We start from the raw sequence: 22,207 nt of genomic DNA on the forward strand, positions 1-22,207 counted from the left end.
GAAACCCAAGGAGGGGTCGCTATGGGTCGGGTCCGACTCGACGGCACACAACAACAACAACAACAACAACATATATATTACAACAACAGTTAAAAAAGTGAGAAGGAGATAAGGATATGTGAAAATATAGAGAAAATTTGAAGTGGAGATAGGGTAAGTGAGGAGAGTTTATTCATGAAGGCTTTTATCCTAGCAAAGTAAGAGAGGAAGCTATCTTTTAAGAGTAAGGGCTAAAAATGTGGGCAAAGTAGAAAAGATTAGGGAGAGCTGGTTTGAGGGATTAAATAGATGACTGATAATGTTGTTAAGAATTATTGGCACCTGGGACACAAACATTAAGTTGTATTGCTCTCGATTGGCATAACTCATTACTTTCTCTAATGAACTTCTAAGGTGGGGTACACTGGAAGTTGGTAAAGTAGGTAATTCAGATTTGGGAACTGGTAAGTAGGGTTTGGCGGAAGACAAAACTGTGTAATAAAACATCATTATTTAGCCACAATTTGGATTTTGAGAGAGTAATTTGTTAGGGAGTTCTCTTTATAAAAAAAGCTCTGGTGATGCAGTGGTTAGAACATTCAGCTGCTAATCAAAAGGTTGGCAGTTTGAATCCACCAGCTGCTCTGCAGGAGAAGGATAAGGCAGTCTGCTTCCATAAACATTTATTGCCTTGGAAATCCTGTAGGGCAGTTCTACTCTGACCTACAGGGTTGCTATGAGTCAGAATTGACTCAGTGGCTGTGGGATTTTTGGTTTCTCTTACCAAATTTTTAAAGAAAGGTATGATTAAATGTGCCTTTAGGAAGACTAATCTGACAGTAATGAAAGGTGGAGTAGAATGGATAATAAGGCTAAAAGGCTAATAAGGTGACTTTTGAATTACTTTACTTTGTACAAAAAGTAAAAATACTTCACTATTCAGAATGACTGATCTTCCCACATTTGTCCAAACAAGTGATTTATTATCAATAAATTGAATGAGGATAAATATTTTATTCATATATTAATCAAACTCCATTATAATAAATTGTTGATTGTCCTAGTATTTACTTTATCAGACACCTTTTGAAATAAAGAGCTATTGGACAAAACCCAGAAGTCTTTTGGTTATAAAAGATGTTTAATATTGTTAACATAAAAAATCATATTAAATCAATATTAGAAATTGAAGTTTGTTTAATATATGTTTTGCAAATTGAGGTAACATTTGACTAGGGAGTAAAAAATGTTCTGAAAATAAGAAAACCTCCAGAGATGACTTTTTTTATCCCTCCAGAGATTGTTATGCCCCATCTCATCAACATTGCCATGGAAAAGGCCAGGGAACAGTATTTACATAGTAATATTGTACCTTAAAACAAAACTTCCAATCAGACCCTGGAGTTCCTGTTTCTTGAAACTATCTACATCTACGTACAGATAATTCTTTAAAACAGTCCAGTGGCCAGGGCAAAATGGTCTCCACTGAGCTGCTTACTAGGCTATTGTGTGGCTTAAAAGTGACTTTAGGGAACTAGTTTCTTCAAGCCTCGAGGTTCAAAAGAATAGCAATGAACAAATGGATTGTGTGCGCCACCCCAACTCCATGGACTCCACAAATCTGGATTCCAGGAGAATTAAAATGGTTTCTCAATATACACACAACAGTGGCATTAAATTTATAGGACAAAAACCTAAAATATCATTGAGTAATGAGATTGTTTTGAAAATCAGTTTAATATATATTCATTAAAAAAATAATCTTTTAAAACTTTTGCAGGCACTCGGAGGCCTTGTAATAGCTGCTGTAATTAAATATGCAGATAATATTTTAAAAGGATTTGCAACCTCTTTGTCCATAATATTATCAACACTGATATCCTATTTTTGGTTAGAAGATTTTGTGCCAACCAGGTAAAATATTCTTTCCTATTTTTTTTTAATCTCTAAAAGTATATAGAAAAATAAAAATTGTAATTAAGATGATCGATAAATTTTGCTCTTAACAACTTTTGAAGACTCAGTGAAATTATGGATCCACTTAACTATCTTAAAAAGTTTCAAACTAAATAAATGAAAGAAAATATTCCATGGGGAAGTTCTGTAAGCAAATTTAGTTGTCTAGAATTTTCTCTGATCTGATATTTTCCCCCAAAAGTAAAAATTTGTGCAATAAATTGAAGGGGCCAGGCTTTGATTTCTTTATATGACTTATCGACATTTTTAATTGTACAACTATAGCCAGGAAAATAGATAACATTCTTGAAGAAGATTATTTATTTAGAGAAGGAGACTCATGAAAAATCTCATAATTAGGTGATGGTAGGAAGAAGAGCTGTTTGGAAAGGAATGACAAATAGAGTGATTAGTGAGGTAGGAAACCCAACTATGTGGTGTCATGGATGACAAGGGAGGAGACAGCACCAGGAAGAACTGAGTGTAATAAATACCCATTATAGGTGCTATTGAACACTTTTTAAAAAAATAACCATATTAATGTGTAATCCCAGAATAATGAGATTATTATATTTTAATGGTTTTCACTCTCCTCTTCTTCCCAACTTCTAAACTGGAGTCAGCCAATCATCTGTCCTCTTTTATCTGCACTCACCCTCTTGGTGATCTGTTTTCTCATACCTTTCAATACCATCTATATGCTAACTCTCAAATTTAAATCTGAATTTTGAGCTTCTATGTCTAATTGCCTACTTGACATTTTCACTTGAATGTCTGCTGGATAACTCATTCCCTGTCCTTGTCTCTTTTCTTAGTAAATGACAGCATGTCCATTTTTCCAGTTACTTAGGCCAGAATTCTTCTTGATTTAGTTATGAATGTAGTTTATCCATGTTGTTGTTGTTAGGTGCCATCAAGTCAGCTCTGACTCATAGCGACCCTATGTACAACAGAACGAAATACTGTCCAGTCCTGCACCAACCTCACAATCCTTGCTATACCTGAGCCTATTTTTGCAGCCACTGTGTCATTCCATCTCATTGAAGGCCTTCCCCTTTTTTGCTGATCCTTTTACCTCACATGATATCCTTCTCCAGGGAATGGTCGCTTCTGTTAACATGACCAAAGTAGGTGAGACGAAGTCTGGCCATTCTTGCTTCCAAGGAACATTCCTGCTGCACTTCTTCCAGGACAGATTTGTTAGTTCTTCTGGTAGTCCATGGTGCTTTCAGTATTTTTCAGTAACACAACTGAAAAGCATCAACTCTTCTTCAGTCTTCCTTACTCGTTGTCCAGCTTTCATATGCATATGAGGCTCTGGTGGCGGAGTGCCTAAGGCATTTGACTGCTAACCAGAAGGCTGGTGGTTCAGACCCACCAGCCACTCCTCAGAAGGAAGACTGGGCAATCTACTTCCATAGTGATACTGCCTCAGAAACCCAAGGAGGGGTCTCTATGAGTCAGATCCAACTTGATGGCAGTGAGTTTGGTTTTTGGTTTAGGTGCACCTTAGTCTTCAAAGAGACATCTTTGCTCTTAAGCACTTTAAAAGAGGTCTTTTGCAGCAGATTTGCCCAGTGCAGTATGTTGTCTGGTTTCTTGACTCCTGCTTCCATTGGTGTTGATTGTGGAACCAAGTAATATGAAATCTTTTGATAATTTCAGTCTTTTCTCCATTTATTGTGAAGCTGCTTATTGGTCCAGTTGTGAGGATTTTTGTTTTCTTTATGTTGAGATATAATCCATACTGCAGATGGTATGGTCTTTATTCTTCATCAGTAAGTGCTTCAAGTCGTGTTCACTTTCAGCAAGTGAGATTGTGTTGTCTGCATATTACAAGTTGTTAATGAGCCTTCCTTCAACTCTCATGCCACGTTCTTCTTCATATAGGTATTTTACTGGTATTTCAAATATTTCAAGAAAAGGCAGAGGCTATAACATGGGCTTAAAAATAACTTAAAATAGATACGTTTTTAAGAGGAGGTTAAAATGTGTGAAAATTCTGTTTTCTGAGTGAAATAAGAAGCAAGTCCATCAGCTTCTCTTATCTTTCTCTCACATCATTCTAATCTAGAAAAAAATCCTGTCAGTTCTTTCTGGTATCTCCAGAATCTGAGCTCTGGTAGCATAGTGACTAAGACACTTGCCTGCTAACCAGAGGGCTGGCGGTTCAAACCCACCAGCCACTCCTCGGAAGGAAGGTTGGTCAATCCTACTTCCGTAGTGATACTGCCTCGGAAACCCAAGGAGGGGTCGCTATGAGTCGGGTTTGACTCGATGGCACATAACAACAACAACAACCAGAATCTGTCCCTCTTTCACAACCTCTACTGATAGCACCCTGGTCCAGGCTACCTTCACTTCTCATCTGAGTTAAGGAAATGATCTCCTGACTTGTTTCCTTGCTTCTTTTCTTTGCCCTGTGCCCCCAGTCTTCTCTATTCAGCAACCAGGATGATCTTTTCAATGCAACTCAGATCATATCACTACTCTGCTCAGTTGTTATTGTTGTTGTTATGTGCTGTCAAGTCGGACCGACTCATAGCGACCCCTCTTTGGATTTCTGGGTCAGTGTCACTACGGAAGTCGATTGCCCAACCAGTCCTCTAATTGCTTCCCATCTCACTGAAAAGTTACTGTACCTATAATGGCCTACTGGATTTGGCCGTCACCTTCCTTTCTGTCATCTCACATTTAAAGAAAAATAAAAAAAGCCACAGTGACCTCCTTGTTGTTATTGTTGTTGTTATTTGCTGTGGAGTCAGACCTGACTCATAGCAACCCTTCCTTGGGTTTCCGAAGCAGTATCACTACAGGAGTAGATTGCTCAACCTTCCTTCCAAGTGACCTCCTTACTGTTCCTTAAACATGCCACCACCTCTAGGCTTTTATTTGCCCTTCCTTCTTTCTAGAACATTCATTGTACATATTCACATGGCATACTCCCTCACATTCTCAGGTCTTAGCTCAAATGTTACTTTATCAAGAAACTATCCTAATAAAAGAGCAGCCTCCTCCATTCCAATATTCACTCTCTTCCTTTTTTCAGAAGACTTACTAGATACAGTAATGAAATAGGTACTCAGTATGTTTGTTGAATCAACCTCCAGAACCTTAAAGTATTATGAGTCAGAATCTACTCACTGGCAATGGGTTTTAATAAAATTCATTGTATTATTGAAAATTTTTGGATTCTTCAGTAGAAGAATATACTTTTATTACTGTATTGAACATTGAATATACTTTTATTACTGTATTGAACATTTATGGTTTTGATCATTTAGCAGTTTGGACAATAGGTCTGGAACATGTGGAGATCTGTAATTTTTCTGAGGCATGAATTTGAAAGTATTTGTTTCCAACTTGTGGAAGTTAATCAGTTAGCTAGTGAAACTAGCCTCACAGCACAAACATATTAATGATGCTTTATTGCTGGTTCATTAGATGGAAAAATTATGTGCTGTAATGTTACCAGAGAATGTTTAGAACTTGCAGGTTTTTAGGGTATATTAAAAAAGTTATACCTTTTTTAAAATAAAAAAATAAAACCTCATATAATGCTGAGGGAGTTATTTATAAATCTTACAGGGAATAAACAAGAAAGTGAACAAGTAAATCAGAAGGGTAAGAGTAGTATTTTATCAATAAGTTATAAATCTTATTGAGATGTAAATTATGTAAATCCACTTTCTGAGGTACTAGGTAGGATATAGGTGCCCTGGTTGTAGTTAAGCACTAACTGCTAACCAGAAGGTTGGCAGTTCAAACCCACCAGCTTATCTATGGGGGAACGATGAAGCAGTTTGCTTCTGTAAAGATTTGTAGCCTTGGAAACCTATGAGGCGGTTCTACTTTGTCAGTGTAAGTCAGAGTTGACTCGATAGCAACGAGTTTTTAATAAGTGGGGTGTATTGTGATAAAGATAAAAAGAAAGAAGAAAAATACATTGTTATTATTAAATAATTGAAAGAATGAATGTTTTGAGAGTATGCCCAAGACACAGAGACAAATGGAAGAGATGGATTCTTTTTCCTAAAATAGATAACTGAGCTTACTTTGTGTATTCTTAATTTCATGAAGAACACCTTTTAAAAATAAATCCGGTTACCGTTCTCAGTCTTCATTCAGCTCTATACATCTGCCTTTGTCATCCCCATTCTACCTCCTGAAACTCTTATTTGGCTTTTCTACCATTCTGATTATTCCTTTTCAGTCTCCTTTGATAGCTTATCAAAGGATTCTCACTCCCTTGGCCAATTTGTCCACTGCCATGTCTTTTCTTTATGAAGATAAGACCCACTTTCATCTAAACTGATTCCTGTTTGTAACCTACTTCTGTATCTCTACTAATACCATATCACCTATATTCCCTTTCCTAACTATTTTTCTTGTGTTCTTTATCTTGTTTATTGGTATTACCATCCTTCCATTTAAAAACCAAAAAAAAAAAAAAACCAAACCCACTGCTGTCGAGTCAGATTGACTCCTAGCGACCCCTCCTTGGTTTTCCGAGGCAGTATCACTACAGAAGTAGATTTTCCAACCTTCATTCTGAGGAGTGGCTGGTGGATTTGAACTGCCAGACTTCTGGTTAGCAGTCAAATGCCTTAGACACTACACCACCAGAGCTCCCTCGTTCCATTTAGGATAGTTTTTTTTTTTTTCTTTTTAACCAAAAACTCAGTAAGTATCCATAGTTTATATGCCAATTACTGTGGTAGAGCCTAGAAAAACAGTAGTGAATGAATAGGACAGGCTTTTCAAAAGTTACCCTTTTGCATCAAGTCAACTCTAAATATCCTAACAGAAAATTAATGCAATCCCTATAGAGTCATATGTTGCTTAATGTCCATGATATGTTCTGTGATGAAATTGGCTGTTATGCAAGCAGACCCCAATTACAAATGAATTCCATTCCTAAGTCTGTCTTTAAGTTGAGTTTATACTCTAGTTGGAACGGTTAGGTATGGTTAGTATCTCTAACTTCAGTTAGTCAAACGTTTGTCTTAATATAGTATAGTATGTACCTTTCTGTGCTTAAAAAAAATATATTAATGTCCAGATACACTAAAACATCTTTAAATGCTATAAAAATAATAATGTTTTAATGAATGTCACACAGTAGCACCCATTTGTTGTTGTGAACCATTGTAGGTACCTCAAATTTTTAATATAATAGGCTTTGTGGGGGTTGGCACCATGGATGTAGGACGTTGCTCAAATAGACGTTATGTGGCACATGACTATATATACTAGGCACTAGGGTACAACAATGAATGGAGAAGTGCATGGTTGAGCAGGGAAGCAGACATGTAAATAATGCGTTATTTAATTCACAGTGATAAATGTTACAGAGTAACTACCTAGGGGAGTGAGTCTTGGAAGCATTAGACCTAAATTTTATGAATAAGTAATTTTGGGGGAAGAAAGTACATTGTGGGAATTGGGAATGACTGGATTATGGAGTGGCTGGGGTGGCATGTAGGAGATGAAGTTGGAGGGACTATATTATAAAGGATTTTTAATGTCATAGTAAGGATCTTTTTCCTGTAAAGAACTAATACTTTTTTAAAAAAGCATGAGTGACTTTGAACTGTTAATATAAACTTTAAAACCAAGACTAAGTCACGTCCCTGTAACAGTACTTTGAAGAATATACATGTTAAAAGTTAAGATTGGTATTCCAGTTTAAGTCCTATCTCCAGTTTAAGTTCATTTCCAGTTTATAATAAGGTATGCTACATCTGGAATCCCGGGGTTGCACAAACAGTGAAACACTTGGCTACTAACCAGAAGGTTCGGTGTTTGGGTCACTCAGAGGCATCTTGGGAGAAAAGCCTGGCAATCTATTTCTGAAAGATAGCAGCCACTGAAAACTCCACAAAGTGCTTTTCTGATCTTAAACACATGGGGTCATCATGAGTCGCAGTGGACTTGAAGGCAACTAGTTTTTTTTTTTTTTTTAATATGATATCTGTGGATAGATAAATAGGAAACCAATAACTCTGCATTTACTCTAATTCCTTTTCTAAAGCATCCTATAAAAATCATTGCTGAGGTTTGTTTATGATTTTCTTGGATTTTAAATTGAATTTTACCTTGATTGTGACATATTTTAAACAGTTAAGATCTTTTATTATTTATTGTACTGAAGGCTGAAGGCATGGTGAGGTGAAATGCAGCATTTAAAAATTAGTGGTCTGGTGGAGCCTGGTGGGACCCCCAATACTGTGGCCCTGGGATACACTTCAGGCCTGGAATAAAACTCACTCCCAGGGGCTGGCTCTCAGCCCAAAAGTAAATAAGATGTACACGCAGACCACACAACCCAGGGTAATGCACCCACATACTCTGTGGAGATGCATCCCTTGGAGCAGTTGACCATAGGGCACCAGAGGGGCATAATTCACAAAGAGGAAATGCAGGATACATGGGAGGGCATGGAAGGGAGGAGAGGGTTAGGGTTGGGGATTTAACTGGGGAATGAAACCAAATGTACATGAAATGTTCAATGCAAAACAAACTCTGCCCTGTAAACTTGCACCTAAAGCACAATGAAGTAAGTAAATTAATTCAGTTAAAACATCATTGCTTTGGGAGGCAATATAGTGCAGTGTGGATAAGAATGTAGGTCAGACATCCTGGATTTGAATCCTGTCTTCTACCTAAAGCTGTGGGACTTTAGGCAAGCTATTTAAACTTCCTAAACCTCAGTTTCCTCATGTTAACTAGTACCTTCCTGGTAGGGTTGTTGGGAGAACTAAATGAGATAATGCATGTAAAGCACTTAGCTAAATATCTGGAATATAGTAAACAAACAAACAAAAACTAAACTCATGCCATGGGGTTCCTTTGGACTCATAGTGACCCCTCCTTGGGTTTTCGAGGTGGTATCTCTATGGAAGTAGATTGCCCAGTCTTCCTTCCTAGGAGTGGCTGGTGGGTTTGAACTGCCAGCTTTCTGGTTAGCTGTCAGATGCTTAGGCACTATGCCACCAGAGCTTTGTAAGTAATATCACTAGAACATTTTTGTAAATTATAGCTCTTTTTATAGTAAATGGAAAGACCTAGTTTTGGTTTTAATCTGATTTTTCTTTCATTTCATTTAGTGTCTTTTTCCTTGGAGCCATCCTTGTAATAACAGCTACTTTCCTATATGGTTATGATCCCAAACCTGCAGGAAATCCTACAAAAGCATAGCTGTATACAATCTTTAACTAGTTTTTCAAGATGGTGCACTGGGAATTTCGACATTAATCTTGCACAGAAGACTTCCACAGATTCTGTGAAGATGTGATCATGCTGAATCTGATATTATTATTCAAATGGTTTGAAAATACAAAAGTTTAAAGATAAAATGTGTGTATATGTAACAGAAAGTCTGTTGTATCTATAAATCAAAACTTGAAAGTATTTCCAGGGATTAGAATCAGAAGGAGCTTGAAATCCAAGTTTAAAAATATTTTACATTTTTGATTGCTGCAGAAAAGCCCTATGCACTCTTTGCAAGAGCACACAACAAGTACCAGATACCAATTTTTACAAATCACATCTATTTAATCTTATGAAATGGTTTTTATCTTATTCTTTCTGTACAGATATATAAAACCACATGGAATATTAAAAGTTTGAAAGTTATTATTACGTACAAAACTGTGAAGAAATAGATGTATGATTTGAAAAAACATTTTCACATATCTGAGATTTTTATATTTATACAAAGGATTACCTAACAAAGGATGGCTAAATGTTATTTGTTAAACTACATAAAAATTGATGAAGTAACATTCTGTGTCTGACTTGTCAGAGAATAAAATTCATTTTTAAATTTAATGTAAAGAGATCCAGACATCTATTTCTCCATCCACATTTTAAGACCTTCTAATGCTTTGAAACTGTTGAAAGCAATCTAGATGCTCCTGTGCTAGGTAGTAGCCAGTGACTTTTACACAAATGGATTTTTGCCCTTAATTTTCTAGTTGCATTTCTTTTCTGTAAATCAGATAAATTCTTAATATTATTTTAAATTTTTTTTGTGTGTTAATTTCCATTAAGGTTTTAAAATATAAAGCGGTTTAGTACTCATTTAGTAATATAAAATAATTTATAATATCTCCATTTGGAGAATTTTGAACTGGCAAGCATATACTATACACAAGTAAAAGTTTTAAATGAATATTTTACTGATTGATCTGTAAAAAAAAAATTTAATGAACAACTATTAATAACCACCACCAAAAAATAGTATAGATGTCAATGAGTTGAGACCAAATGATGTTTCTTAAAGACCGTCCAGATTGACGTGGTATTACATTATTTGGAATGGCATTATAACTTTAAATAACTTTTTAGGCCTTCTATAAACCTTCTGCTATCAGAGTGCTCTGATTGATGTTGGGAGAGGCAATGAATTCTGAGTTCCCTTTCTGTGGCTCCTAGAGCTTCTTTAGAGCTGCTGGGAAGGAGCTACCTCTTTGCTTTAAAACAGTCATTTCTTTTAAGTATTTTGGTTATCAAACACTGGAGTTAAGGTTGTAAGTTACATGAGTTCTTTAATAAGTTGGTTCAAGGGAGATAAAATATATCAGAAATGGTAAGATGAATTAGTGGGCAAAAATGCTTTCTAAAACTGAAGTATGAGTTTAATTTAATTATTGACTATAGGTAGAATGTTGAATGTAAGGATTATTTAATTTTTTCATCCATACTGTATATATTTTTAAAGTCTCCTATTTTAATAAATATTAAAACTGAAAAAAAAAGACAAAAACTATTTTTTATATAGTTCTAATGGATTTTGTTTAACAGAATTTGACTCAAAAATCTTGCATTACAAACTATTAGATACTCTGCCTGATCAGGAACTGGCTTTGTTACCTTTTTGATGAAAATTTTGTCTTGCAGGCCTAATCTATTCCATCCAGCATTTTCAGTGTTTAAAGTTGCAAAGTATTTTAAATCAATTTACTAGTGATTCCAAATTGGCACAAACTAAACTTTCTGGGTGGCAGACTCATGATTTTCAATGACCCCTTTTAGAGTATTTGTTTTAAAAGTTTACCACATTTTAAACATGGTGTTTTTAGACTGCAACAACACTCAGACATATCTTATTACCCAATGCTAAATGATATCTTTGTCTGACAGATGCATAGAATTAAGACTAAAGATTTATGTTCAGCCACATTGATGTGCTGGTTGGGTGCTTATGTATTAAATCACTATGCATTCATAATTAATTGTTAATTCATATTTAGTCTTCCTTTTAATACTTAAAAAATAATGTAAGTAAATTATTGAATATTATACATGTTAGTTATAATGATAATTAATACATTTTCAAGTGTCCAAAATTTTCAAGATTCCCACCAAAGTTTATAAGAAATAATAAAAAGTTATGAAAAATGACAAAACATTCTAATGTATATTTTCAAAGCAAACTTTTATTAGATGGGCATAATTTATATTTTGCTTTTCTAGGAGATTTGAATATATGTAGTATTAAGAGAATAGGCTATGTAGTTCATACTTTCTAATTCATAAAGAAATAACTATATTTGGGTAGGTGGCCCTGTGTCCTACATCATGTCATATATTCAGTTGATGCAGTTTTCTTGTGCATTGATGTATGTTTTAATAGTGGTATAGCGCCTGATGCATTTGACTGCTAACCAGAAGGCTGGTGGTTCAAACCCACCAGCCCACTCCTCAGAAGGAAGATTGGGCAGTCTACTTCCGTAGTGATACTGCCTCAGAAACCCAAGGAGGGATCGCTATGAGTCAGATCCCACTCCATGCATGAGTTTGGTTTTTGGTTTATTCAACCTCCAAGGGCCTTATTATATCAATCTTGATAATGATGACTCCTTTACTATTTAAATTCCTAAACATTCTGGAAGTTTATTTGTTATTTATCATCTACCTTGTTCATTGTGAAAATGTGCTGACTCATGGGAAAAGAGTGCCAATAATGTTGTTGTTGTTAGGTGCCATAGAGTCGGACCTGACTCATAGCGACCCCTCCTTGGGTTTCCCAGGCAGTTATCACTACGGAAGTACATTGCCCCATCTTCCTTCCGAGGAGTGGCAGGTGGGTTTGAACCTCCAGCCTTCTGGTTAGCAGTCAAGTGCCTTAGGCACTATGCTACCAGAGCGCCAATGATAGTCCTAATAAAAATTAAAATATGGCATTGGTAACAAAAAGCTTGAAATGTTAACAATTAAATGTTTTGACACAGTAATATTATAGAATTCTTTAATAAGTACATTTAGAGAAGTCATACTTTTATGGTAGAAAATGTAGACTATAGATGCAAAACTTAAATGCTTACATAAATTTGTTTTGAATATCACAGAATTTCATAGAAGGAAACATAGTTTGTTATTTAAACCAGATTCTGTGGAGATGGAATTTGACTGGAAATTTTGAGTTTGTGCTCAGTATACTTACTGAATATTGATTGTTGTTAAGAATTGATACACTTTTCCTACATATAAATTATTCAGCTTTTAAAAATATTGTATAGCATTTAACTGAGTTTGTTTTTAATGTTGTTGTTGTTGTTGTTTGCCGTCAAGTCGGCCCCAACTCATAGCGACCCCTCCTTGGGTTTCCGAGGCAGTATCACTACGGAAGTAGGATTGCCCAACCTTCCTTCCGAGGAGTGGCTGGTGGGTTTGAACCGCCAGCCTTCTGGTGAGCAGTCAAGTGCCTTAGGCACTATGCTACCAGAGCTCCCTTGTTTTTAATAGAGATAAGCATTACTCACTTTGTTTACACTTTCTTGTGATACTATTTAATTACATATGGATATATGATTTACATAAAGATTTGTAAGTTATTTGCTATACTGAAAAGTCATCTTAAGAATCTCCAGGATATGTATCATATTTAAAATAATAGGACCAAAGAAGAAGCACCTTTATCAAAATCTGGTTCTATGCGCTTGCTTTGCTAGAGGCTATTAATATAATTCACAACTTTGGACACATGAGCAAAATTAGGAAATTTTAAGAATAACTATTATTCAGCTTTTTGGCTGTTTCAACATTTTCTCTTTAAGTATATTATCCAACAAAAAATTAAAATAAATATACAAGCATTAGTGACCTACTTATTTAAATAAAATGGTATCATTGCTCCATTGAGCTTTTTGAAACGTTTGACAGTTGTATACAGCTGTTATTTTGTTATTTCATTTCTTGTTACAATAATATAATTTATGGTGATTTAAAATATCTTAAACACTGTTTTGGATCCTGAATTTGTCTGTGTATTTCATTTGTTTGAAATGATTCTTTTGGGTTTTGGAATGTGATTTATATTTTTTTAATTTTTTATGGACATAGTTGAAAGGAATGTATGAACTGATCTTTTGTTAAATGACTTTTTAATTGATAAATTTCTCTTGTCATTTTTTGGTATCTAATTATTATATATTTAATAGATATATTCAAATAGATTATCTTTATAACTAACTCTATGTGAATTTCTTTATGTATTTCCTTGTTTCTCTTTTAGCCTGTGTCTGATCTAACTTACGAATTCATTTACTCTCCTTATGTGTATCTAAAAAATGAATCACTGGTCTTTTCCCTAACTCTCTAGTTCCTTTACCACATGTAATCATCCTTTTTTCTAGCCTCTGATCTGTCATGCAAGATTATCATTTAAACTAGGTAGAATTTCTGTATGTGTTTGATAAATAACAGCCTAAAAAGTTTTCTTTTTTAAATGATCTCTTTGCTAGCTTCAGGTTCTCTGGGTGGCAGTGTAAATGGTTAAGTGCTAGACTATTAACTGAAAGGCTGGCAGTTCGAACCCATCCATAGGCACCTCAGAATACATACCTAGCGATCTACTTCCTAAAGGTCACAGCCTTGAAAACCCTCTGGAGCAGTTCGACTCTGCACATGTGGGGTCTTCATGAGTCGAAATTGACTGGACAGCAACTAACAACAACAAGCTTCAAGGTTAAGTAATTAGAATAATTTGATATATATTTTCTTTATAATTTGAATATATTTGCTTCTTTTGTGACTGTTAATGCATAGAGAGCAAATATGATAAACCATATAAAGGATTTTATTCCTACTTCTATTACTTGAAGTATCCTTATGCAAAATCCTTTGTTTTAAAAGATCATTAAAATAAGAATCTCTGCATTTCTTAAAATGAATACTTTTCATTGGTTACTGCTCATGAAAAACACTAATTGAAAATTTTAATGTTATTTTTTGTATTACTTTTGTTAAAAATACATCACAATCCTAGAATCTTAGTGCCATGCAAATAGACTTTATAATCTAAATCGTTTAGGTACTACAGCATTTCAACAAAGTCAGAGATAGTTACTATTATTAATAAACATACTAGTTTTTCTTACTGTGCTTAAAAAGAAAATTCTTTCCAAGCAGGACTTATATATAGTCCCAAACCCAAACCCACTACCATCAAGTCTTGTCCAACTCATAGTGACCCTAGAGAACAGAGCAGAACTTCCCCATAGGGTTTCCAAGGCTGTGAATCTTTACAGAAACAGACTTGCCTCATCTTTCTTCCTCAGAGCAGCTGGTGTGTTTGAACTGCCTACCTTTAGATTACCAGTTGAATACTTTAACCACTGCACCACTTGACTTATATAGTCCATCGCAACAGCACAACACACTGCTGTGGCCCCTTCTTGGGTTTCCGAGGTGATATCACTATGGGAGTAGATTGCCGAACCTTCCTTCTAAGCAGTGGCTGGTGGGTTTGAACCTCTAGCCTTCTGGTTAACAGTCACATGCCTTAGGCACTAAGCCACCAGAGCTCCTTTATATAGTCCAGAAAAGAAAATAGCAAGCAGGAGACAGCCTGTCTTTAAATTCCAAGGAATTGAGTTTCTACCAGTTAAGGGCGTCTTGGTGATCATTTGTCTCTTTCTATGTATATGCATTCTCTTGAACTGCTAACACAACACGAGCAGTGGCAGTTATTTATGTTGTTGTTTTTATGTGCTGTTGAGTTGGACCCGACTTACAGACTTCTAATTTACATTGTCATTTTTAATTTCAAAATTTCTGTCAAATATGAACACAACAGTAATCTAGAGTAGAGAAACGTGTTTATAATTAGATACCATGCTAAGTGGCATATATAAAACCAAACTCACTGCTGTGGAGTTGATTTTGACTCATAGTGACCCCTCCTTGGATTTTCACGGCAGTATCACTATGGAAGTGGATTGCCCAATCTTCCTTATGAGGAGTGGCTGGTGGGTTTGAACTGCCAGACTTCTGGTTAGCAGTCAAATGCCTTAGGCACTAGTCACTGTTACTTATTTTTCATTTCTGTTTAATTCAACTTATCAAATGGCTGGAATATTTTAAAGAACAATATATTTAACAATTGGTTTATAAACAATTTATCTGTATTGTATATAAATACACAATTTTGAGCTAATTTTAAATCAATTGTTAACCATAACTGATAAAAATAATGTTACTTCGGCTCATAGGGATTTGTTTAGGTCCACAGTTCCAGTCATCCTTTATGAGAGTTGAGAATCAGCCTTCCAGTGGCACAAAGGACCAAATGTCATATATTTTATCTAGGATTTCTAAAATGTTAAAAGTAGTAACTTCTTTAAGACATATAACATGGTATTCCTTTGGAAATAGAGTTTACTCAAGATATATAATTTTGTTTTTTTTAAGTAGAACTCACTGAAGGTTTGTAAGAGTAATGAATGTTATTACAGTGTTTTAGGGTAATCATCTGAAAATGCACTCTTGTTAAAATTTACTTTAAATGTAGAGTGTTTAAGAGTTTAGTTAAATGTGCTAAATCAGGTTTCATGTGTATATTTTTAACAAAATCTATGGTTCCCTGGTGTGGATGTATGTGTATATGTACTGCATTAAAGGTATATGTACAAACATAATTCATAGTTAGGGTAGGGTAATATTTCTTGGATGACTGATGGGATTACAGAAAATCATGATAGAGGTAAGTTATATTTCATTTTATAACTTTCATTATTATAGCTATGAGTTCTATAATTTTAAACTGTACCTCACTTTACATGTTATTTTCATAATGTTCCAACTTTCCATTACTTCACGTTATTATCTCCATTTTCCTCATAGTCCAGGCTTATGTTTTGAATATTTTGCTTTTATAATATTGATGTATTAGCTGCTGTCAAGTCAACTCCAACTCATGGTGACCTTATGTACATTATAAAACATTGCCTGGTCCTGCACCATCCCCACGGTTGCCAGCATGGTTCTTTTCCATCCTTGTGACTATAATGCCAATCCATTTCACTGAGGGTCTCCCACATGTTCATTAGCCTTCTACGTCACCAAGCATGATGTCTTCCATTAGTAATTGACCCCCTTCCTGATAATGAGTCCAAAACAAGTCAGAAAATATTCTGTTGTGATCAGTAATAAGGTTTTTATTGGGTAATTGTTGGAAGTAGATGGCCAGGCCTGTCTTTGTAGTCTGCCTTAGTCTGGAAGCTCTGCTTAAACCTGTCTACCATGCATGACCCCGCCGGTATTTGAAATACTTGTGGCATAACCTTTAGCATCATAGTGACATCCAAGCCACCACAGTATGACAAAATGACAGACAAGTGGTGGTTTTATAATAATACTGACATTTTAATGACTTGAGTCCTGCATGACAGATTGTGCCATCTTAGCTTTGAAAATTAATGGGTGATTTCCATGAGTTCAAAAAGTTGCACTGTTAGAGAACACACTTTTTTTTAAGTGTATATAAAATCTTTTTTTTTTTTCATTTTTGCAGTTTTTAATGGAAGTTTTTAACATTATTTTATTCCTGCATCTTCTCAAATGTTTCTTCCTTATATTTGCCCTTTTCCTTTCCTACTTGGCAAGATTTGGCTTTACGTTCAAGGATCTCTTTATGGTCTTTGTCCAGTTTTAGCTGGGTGATAACCACCTTACTGGAGTGAATGCCCACATGGACAGTTGTGTCATTAGCTTTATCTTGCTGTACCCATTTAATGTAGATGACATATTTCTTCCTGTATACCTGGACTACTTTGTCTGTTTGCTGACCTTTGTAGTGACCTCACACAACCTTTCAGATGGGCATGGACATTGTATTTCTGTCTCAGTTTCTTGGGAAGAGGGGAAGATAATATAATCTTCCTGTGAATGCGGGAAGGTGCACTGAAATGCTTTTTACAATTTTTGCTCCAGTCAGAAGTCACAAAGGGATTGAACTTCATTTTGATCACTACTGCTTTAGCAATGGATGCAAAAGGAAAAGAGCTATAAAATCTGTTTATATTACTCAAGTAATAGCTGTGCACTGTAAAAACATCCAAAAGTGAAGATGCAAAAGGAAGGAAATAACAGCTTGAGACATAACCACTGTTAATGTTTTAAAATACACATATGAACATTTAGAGTTTACCTACAGCAATGGAGTATTTGCCTTTGCAATTGGAAGCAGAATTCTAGAGGTGCTCCATAGAATTGATTTTCTAATATAGAATTAGATTCTATTTGCACAAATTGTCGTTCTTTACTGAAAGGATGATCCTATCCATCCCTTTTCCCTCTGCTCCAAACATTTTTCAGGCTCTTTCCCACAGGGAAAGGAGCTCTGGTGGTACAGTGGGTAAGGCATTTGGCTGCTAACCAGAAAGTCAGTGGTTCACCACCAGCTGCTACAAGGAAGCATAGCATAGAAGATGGAGACAATCTATATCCCTAAAGATTTATAGCCTCAGAAACTGAATGGGATCACTATGTGTTGGAATTGACTCCAAGGCAGTGAGTGTAGTGTTTTGTTTTGTTTTTCCCCCAGGGAAGTATCATATCTGATTTCAGCCTGGGGACTCAGTGAAGCTGATAATGGACCTTTTGGAATTAGCAGTCCTGGGTACATAACAAATGGATGTGACAGCATCACATTGATCCATTTATTCATTCCACAAACATTTACTGAGCACCTATTAATGTGCCAGAAGCCATGTTATGTGCTGGAGATACCTAGTCCCTTCCCTGGAGAAACTTCAAATTCTAGTACTAGAAAATAGACAAGCAAAAAAAATTTTTTTTGTTTGCAAATTAAACAAGCAAAAAATTAAGCACATTTCATACATTATAAAAGGGGCATCCAAATTTGAATAAGGAGTCAGGCATATAAATAGTGAGGATGAATATAAAGAAACGATGTGAAAATAGGACATCAGAGCCAAAAGACACTCAAATGGTCATTGCTGACTTTGGAAAACTTTGTAATGGCATGTATTAGGTTTTCACTTATTATCATTTCTACCTAGAAAGGAGACCAGAAAGCTTTTCTTTTTCTCTGATGTTCCTTTTTTAAAAATATATGATTTACTTTTTCATAGATATGGTATTTTCTTTTATATTTCTGAGGATATTAATAATAATTCAAACTTTTCTTCTCCCTGCAGTTGTTTCTTCTGAGATGTGTCTTCATTTTTGTTTGTCTTGGTCTCTGTCTTTCAAAGAATAAGTCAGATTCTTCCTTAAAGGCTCTTCCAGTCTTCTGCCTTCAGGGTTGTAGGCCTGTCTTCCCATCTCTGTGAAGCACAAAGGGTAGAAAGCCGAGACTCTCAACGTTCGGGATGCAAATTTTCATGGGGAGGAAAAGTCATACAGCTGATCTGGTGATAAAACAATGGCATAGCTATTCCTTTCTTCTTCCTTCTTGTCTGTCTTTTTTTTTCTTCCTTCCTTCTTCCCTTCCTCCATCTCTTCCTCTCTTCCCTTTTTTCCTTCCTTTCTTTCAGTTTGGCTGAAAGTTTACAGAGCAAATTCGTTTTCCATATAGCAGTTCATACACATTTTGTTTCATGATACGCAAATCCCCACAATGTAACAGCTCTTCCCACTTCCTGCCTATAGTTGCCTCTTCCCTGTGTCCTCCTTTCCCATGCATTCCTGCCCCCTGGGCTTTTTTCCTGTGCAAATACAGCCCTTCTGAAGAATAAACTTTTTTCAATTTAAGTTTTCTCCAAAAAAAAAAATTACAAACATACCCAGGAATTGAAAGAATGGTATACTCATTTACCCTCCAATTAAATTCAACAGTAACATTTTGCCACACTAGTTTTTTTAATCAGGCCACATTACCTCCTAAATACATCAGCATGCATTTCCTGAAAATATTTTCCTAAATAACTTCAATACAATTATCACACTTAAGAAAATGTAAATTAATTCAGTGGTGAAATCTCAGTTCATATTCAAATCTATCTTTCCATTTGTCTGAAAAATGACTTTTACAAGTTTTTTTTTTTTTTTTTTTTTAAACCAGGGTACAATTAAGGTTCATGTGAATTGGACTGTGGTCTAGAAGACCTTCCCTGCTACTCATTCCTGGGTTTTTTCCCCATTATATTGCCTTCTCGAAGAACCCTATTCTGGATTTTTTATCTATGTCCTTTGACTTCTCTGTATTCTTTGAATTTTCTTTTCAACTGGAAGTCAAGTCTGTAGGTTTGATTGGCTTTAGTTTAAATGTTTTGGCAGGAATACTTCATAGATAATATTCTGTATTTCATATTGTATCACATCATTGTTATGTGCCATCCAGTCGGCCCCGACTCATGGCGACCCCTCCAAGGGTTTCCGAGGCAGTATCACTACGGAAGTAGATTGCTCAACCTTCCCTGAGGAGTGGCTGAAAGCACATAATTCTAGATTGTCTACTCAGAATGGTAATCAACCATTTGGTCAAGGTGGTGACTGCCAGATGTCTCCTTAGAAAGGACATTTCCCCCCGCTTAGTAATTTGTAATATGTGGGGTAACATTATGGCACCATGTCAGTACTCTCTTCCCCAGCAGCCTTTGATCCAGTGACTCTAGCATCACTTGATAATTCTTGCCCAAATCCTTTATTATGTAGGGGTGAAAGAGGTGATTTTATACAAAGCTCTCTAATTTCTTCTATTTTAAAAAAGGAGATTTTTTTCCTTTCCTTTGTCTTTCCCACCCCCTTTCTCTCTTTGAAATAGATTTGTCCTCATGGATTGTTTAAAAAATTATTCAATGTAGTATAGTCAATTACAGTCACCCTCCTTTTTTATACTCTTTTGTACCAGTTGCAAATGGAAGTCACTTTGAAGTAGCTCCTCTGTGTTTCCTTTTTTCTGGCACATAATGTACTCCACCTGTCCCAAAGAATATCAGCTACAGTATTTATCTAAGGAACCTATCCACTGTTACTGAGATGTCATTGCTCTGGGACATTTCAGTGAACAGAACTAGGAAATACTGTTGTTGTTTTAAATATAATTTATGTACAGTGAAATACACAAAACTAAAGTGACATGGGTCAATGGATTGTTTTTGTTTTGTTTTGTTTGCAGTGTTCCCTCTCCTCCCCTCCCACCCCTGGCAACCAACAAAGAAAGTTTCCCTCCATATATAAATCTTTCCTTAACCCTCCACAACAACGAACTAATACTATTATTTGTTCTTCTGTGAATGACTTATTTCACTCAGTATAATGTCCTCCAACTTCATCCATATTATGTGGTGTTTTTGCAGACTCTACATGATTCTTTAGTGCTGCATAGCATTCCATTATGTGTATGTACCATAGTTTGTTCATCCATTCTTCCACTGATGGGCACATAGATGTTGTTTCCATCTTTTTACTATTGTAAATGGTGCTGTGATGAACATGAGTATGCATATATCTGTTCCTGTCCTGGCTCTCACCTCTCTAGGTTATATACCTAGTAATGTGATTGCTGGGTCAAATGGTATCTACAATTCCAGCTTTCTAAGGAATTGCCATATTGCTTTCCACAGTGGTTATATCACTTAACAGTCCCACCAGCAGTGTATGAGAGTCCCAATCTCTCCACATCTTCACCAGCATTTGTTATTTTCTGTCTTGAACCTTGCCATCAATGCTGGGGTGAGATGGTATCTCATTGTTCTTTTGATTTGCATCTCTCTGATGGACAATGATTGTGAGCATCTCTTCATGAATTAGTTGGTGTTCTGGTTACCTAGTGCTGCTCTGGCAGGAATATACCACAAAAGGGATGGATTGAACAACAGGAGTTTATTCTCTTACAGTTTGGAGGCTTTAAGTCCAAGTTCAAAGTGCCAGACTCTAGGGTCTGGGTGAAAGCCCCTCAGCCTTGGGCTTCAGCTCTGCCTCCAGCTCCCAGCCCACTGAAGCTAGAGGTGTTTCTTCACTCAGAAAGCTGCTGGCTGCTGAGGCAGAGAAGACCATGGTTGACAAATAAAATGGCACAGCCCCCATGTTACCAGACCACACGGCAAGCCATTAATTTAAGTCCATTGTAAGTCCCAAGGTTGGCAGAGCATGGCAGGCTTCTGAACAACCACATGGCTACATGCAGGGTCCAAGCATGCCATAAACTCAAGACCATTCCCAAAGCTGCTGCTTATATAAGGGAAGCAGACCACGTCCCAAAGGCAGCTACTCAGCTGCTTGTGGTAGATTCCACCATGGAGGTGATTGCCAGTCTCATCATGGGGGAATAACAACCACCAGCTGCCCAGCCACTCAACCAGGCCCAGCCAAGTTGACAAAAACATAACCACCACAGTTGGCCACCTGAATATCCTCCTTGGTGAAGTGTCTATTCATGTATTCTGCCCATTTTTCAATTGGAATGTTAATTCCTTGGAGATAAGTCCCTTGCCAGACATGTAATTATCAGCAAAAAGGAATTTGTTGCTGTCATTTTTGTTATGTGCTTTTTTGTGGTGTCAATTTCTTGTTCCATATAATTTTCTATGCTGAGCTCATTTTGTTTATGAATTGTGTTATCACTTCCTTTGTTGCTGTTGTTTTAGTATTTGCTAAATATTTGTGCTGGTCCTCTTTTTTATTTTGACGTGAAGGCTTATCATTTTTCTTTGAGGTTACCCTGTGATTTATAGTTTTCTTCCCAAGTTTAGAAGAACAGTCCATTCTATCTTATAGTTGTCTTGACTTCCCTTACTATCTAGAAGTTCTAGACACAGTTTTTCCCCGCTTTTTGGTTTGTAGTTGTCTTCATTTGTTGGTTAGTGCCTCTGGTTCCATGTTTACAATCTTGTAGGCTTACTTACTTTGGATACTTTCATAGCTGCGTTGATTTCTGGGTTATATCATGTGTGTTAATGGTCAGTTGTTGGCTGTTGTTGCTTCTCTGTCCAAAGGGCTCCCTTTAGCATCTCTTGTAAGGTTGGTCTGGTTTTAACAAATTCTCTTAATTTCTGCTTATCTGGAAATGTCCTAATTT

The 22,207-nt window shown here is 36.0% G+C and overlaps 1 protein-coding gene across 1 annotated transcript in view; it reads left to right on the plus strand.

The window, feature by feature from the left end:
• The window catches only part of SLC35A3 (solute carrier family 35 member A3), a 53,650-nt gene extending 44,515 nt beyond the window's left edge, over positions 1-9,135 (plus strand). The window contains exons 6-7 of the mRNA XM_007936096.2: positions 1,760-1,893; positions 9,045-9,135. Of these exons, the coding sequence (XP_007934287.1) occupies positions 1,760-1,893; positions 9,045-9,135 (225 nt within the window). The remainder of the gene's footprint in view (positions 1-1,759; positions 1,894-9,044) is intronic.
• The last annotated feature ends 13,072 nt before the right edge of the window (positions 9,136-22,207 follow it).

This window comes from Orycteropus afer, unplaced genomic scaffold, assembly GCF_000298275.1.
Source record: "Orycteropus afer afer isolate SDZICR_OR568_19922 unplaced genomic scaffold, OryAfe1.0 scaffold00033, whole genome shotgun sequence".
In the NCBI taxonomy this organism is placed as follows: domain Eukaryota; kingdom Metazoa; phylum Chordata; class Mammalia; order Tubulidentata; family Orycteropodidae; genus Orycteropus; species Orycteropus afer.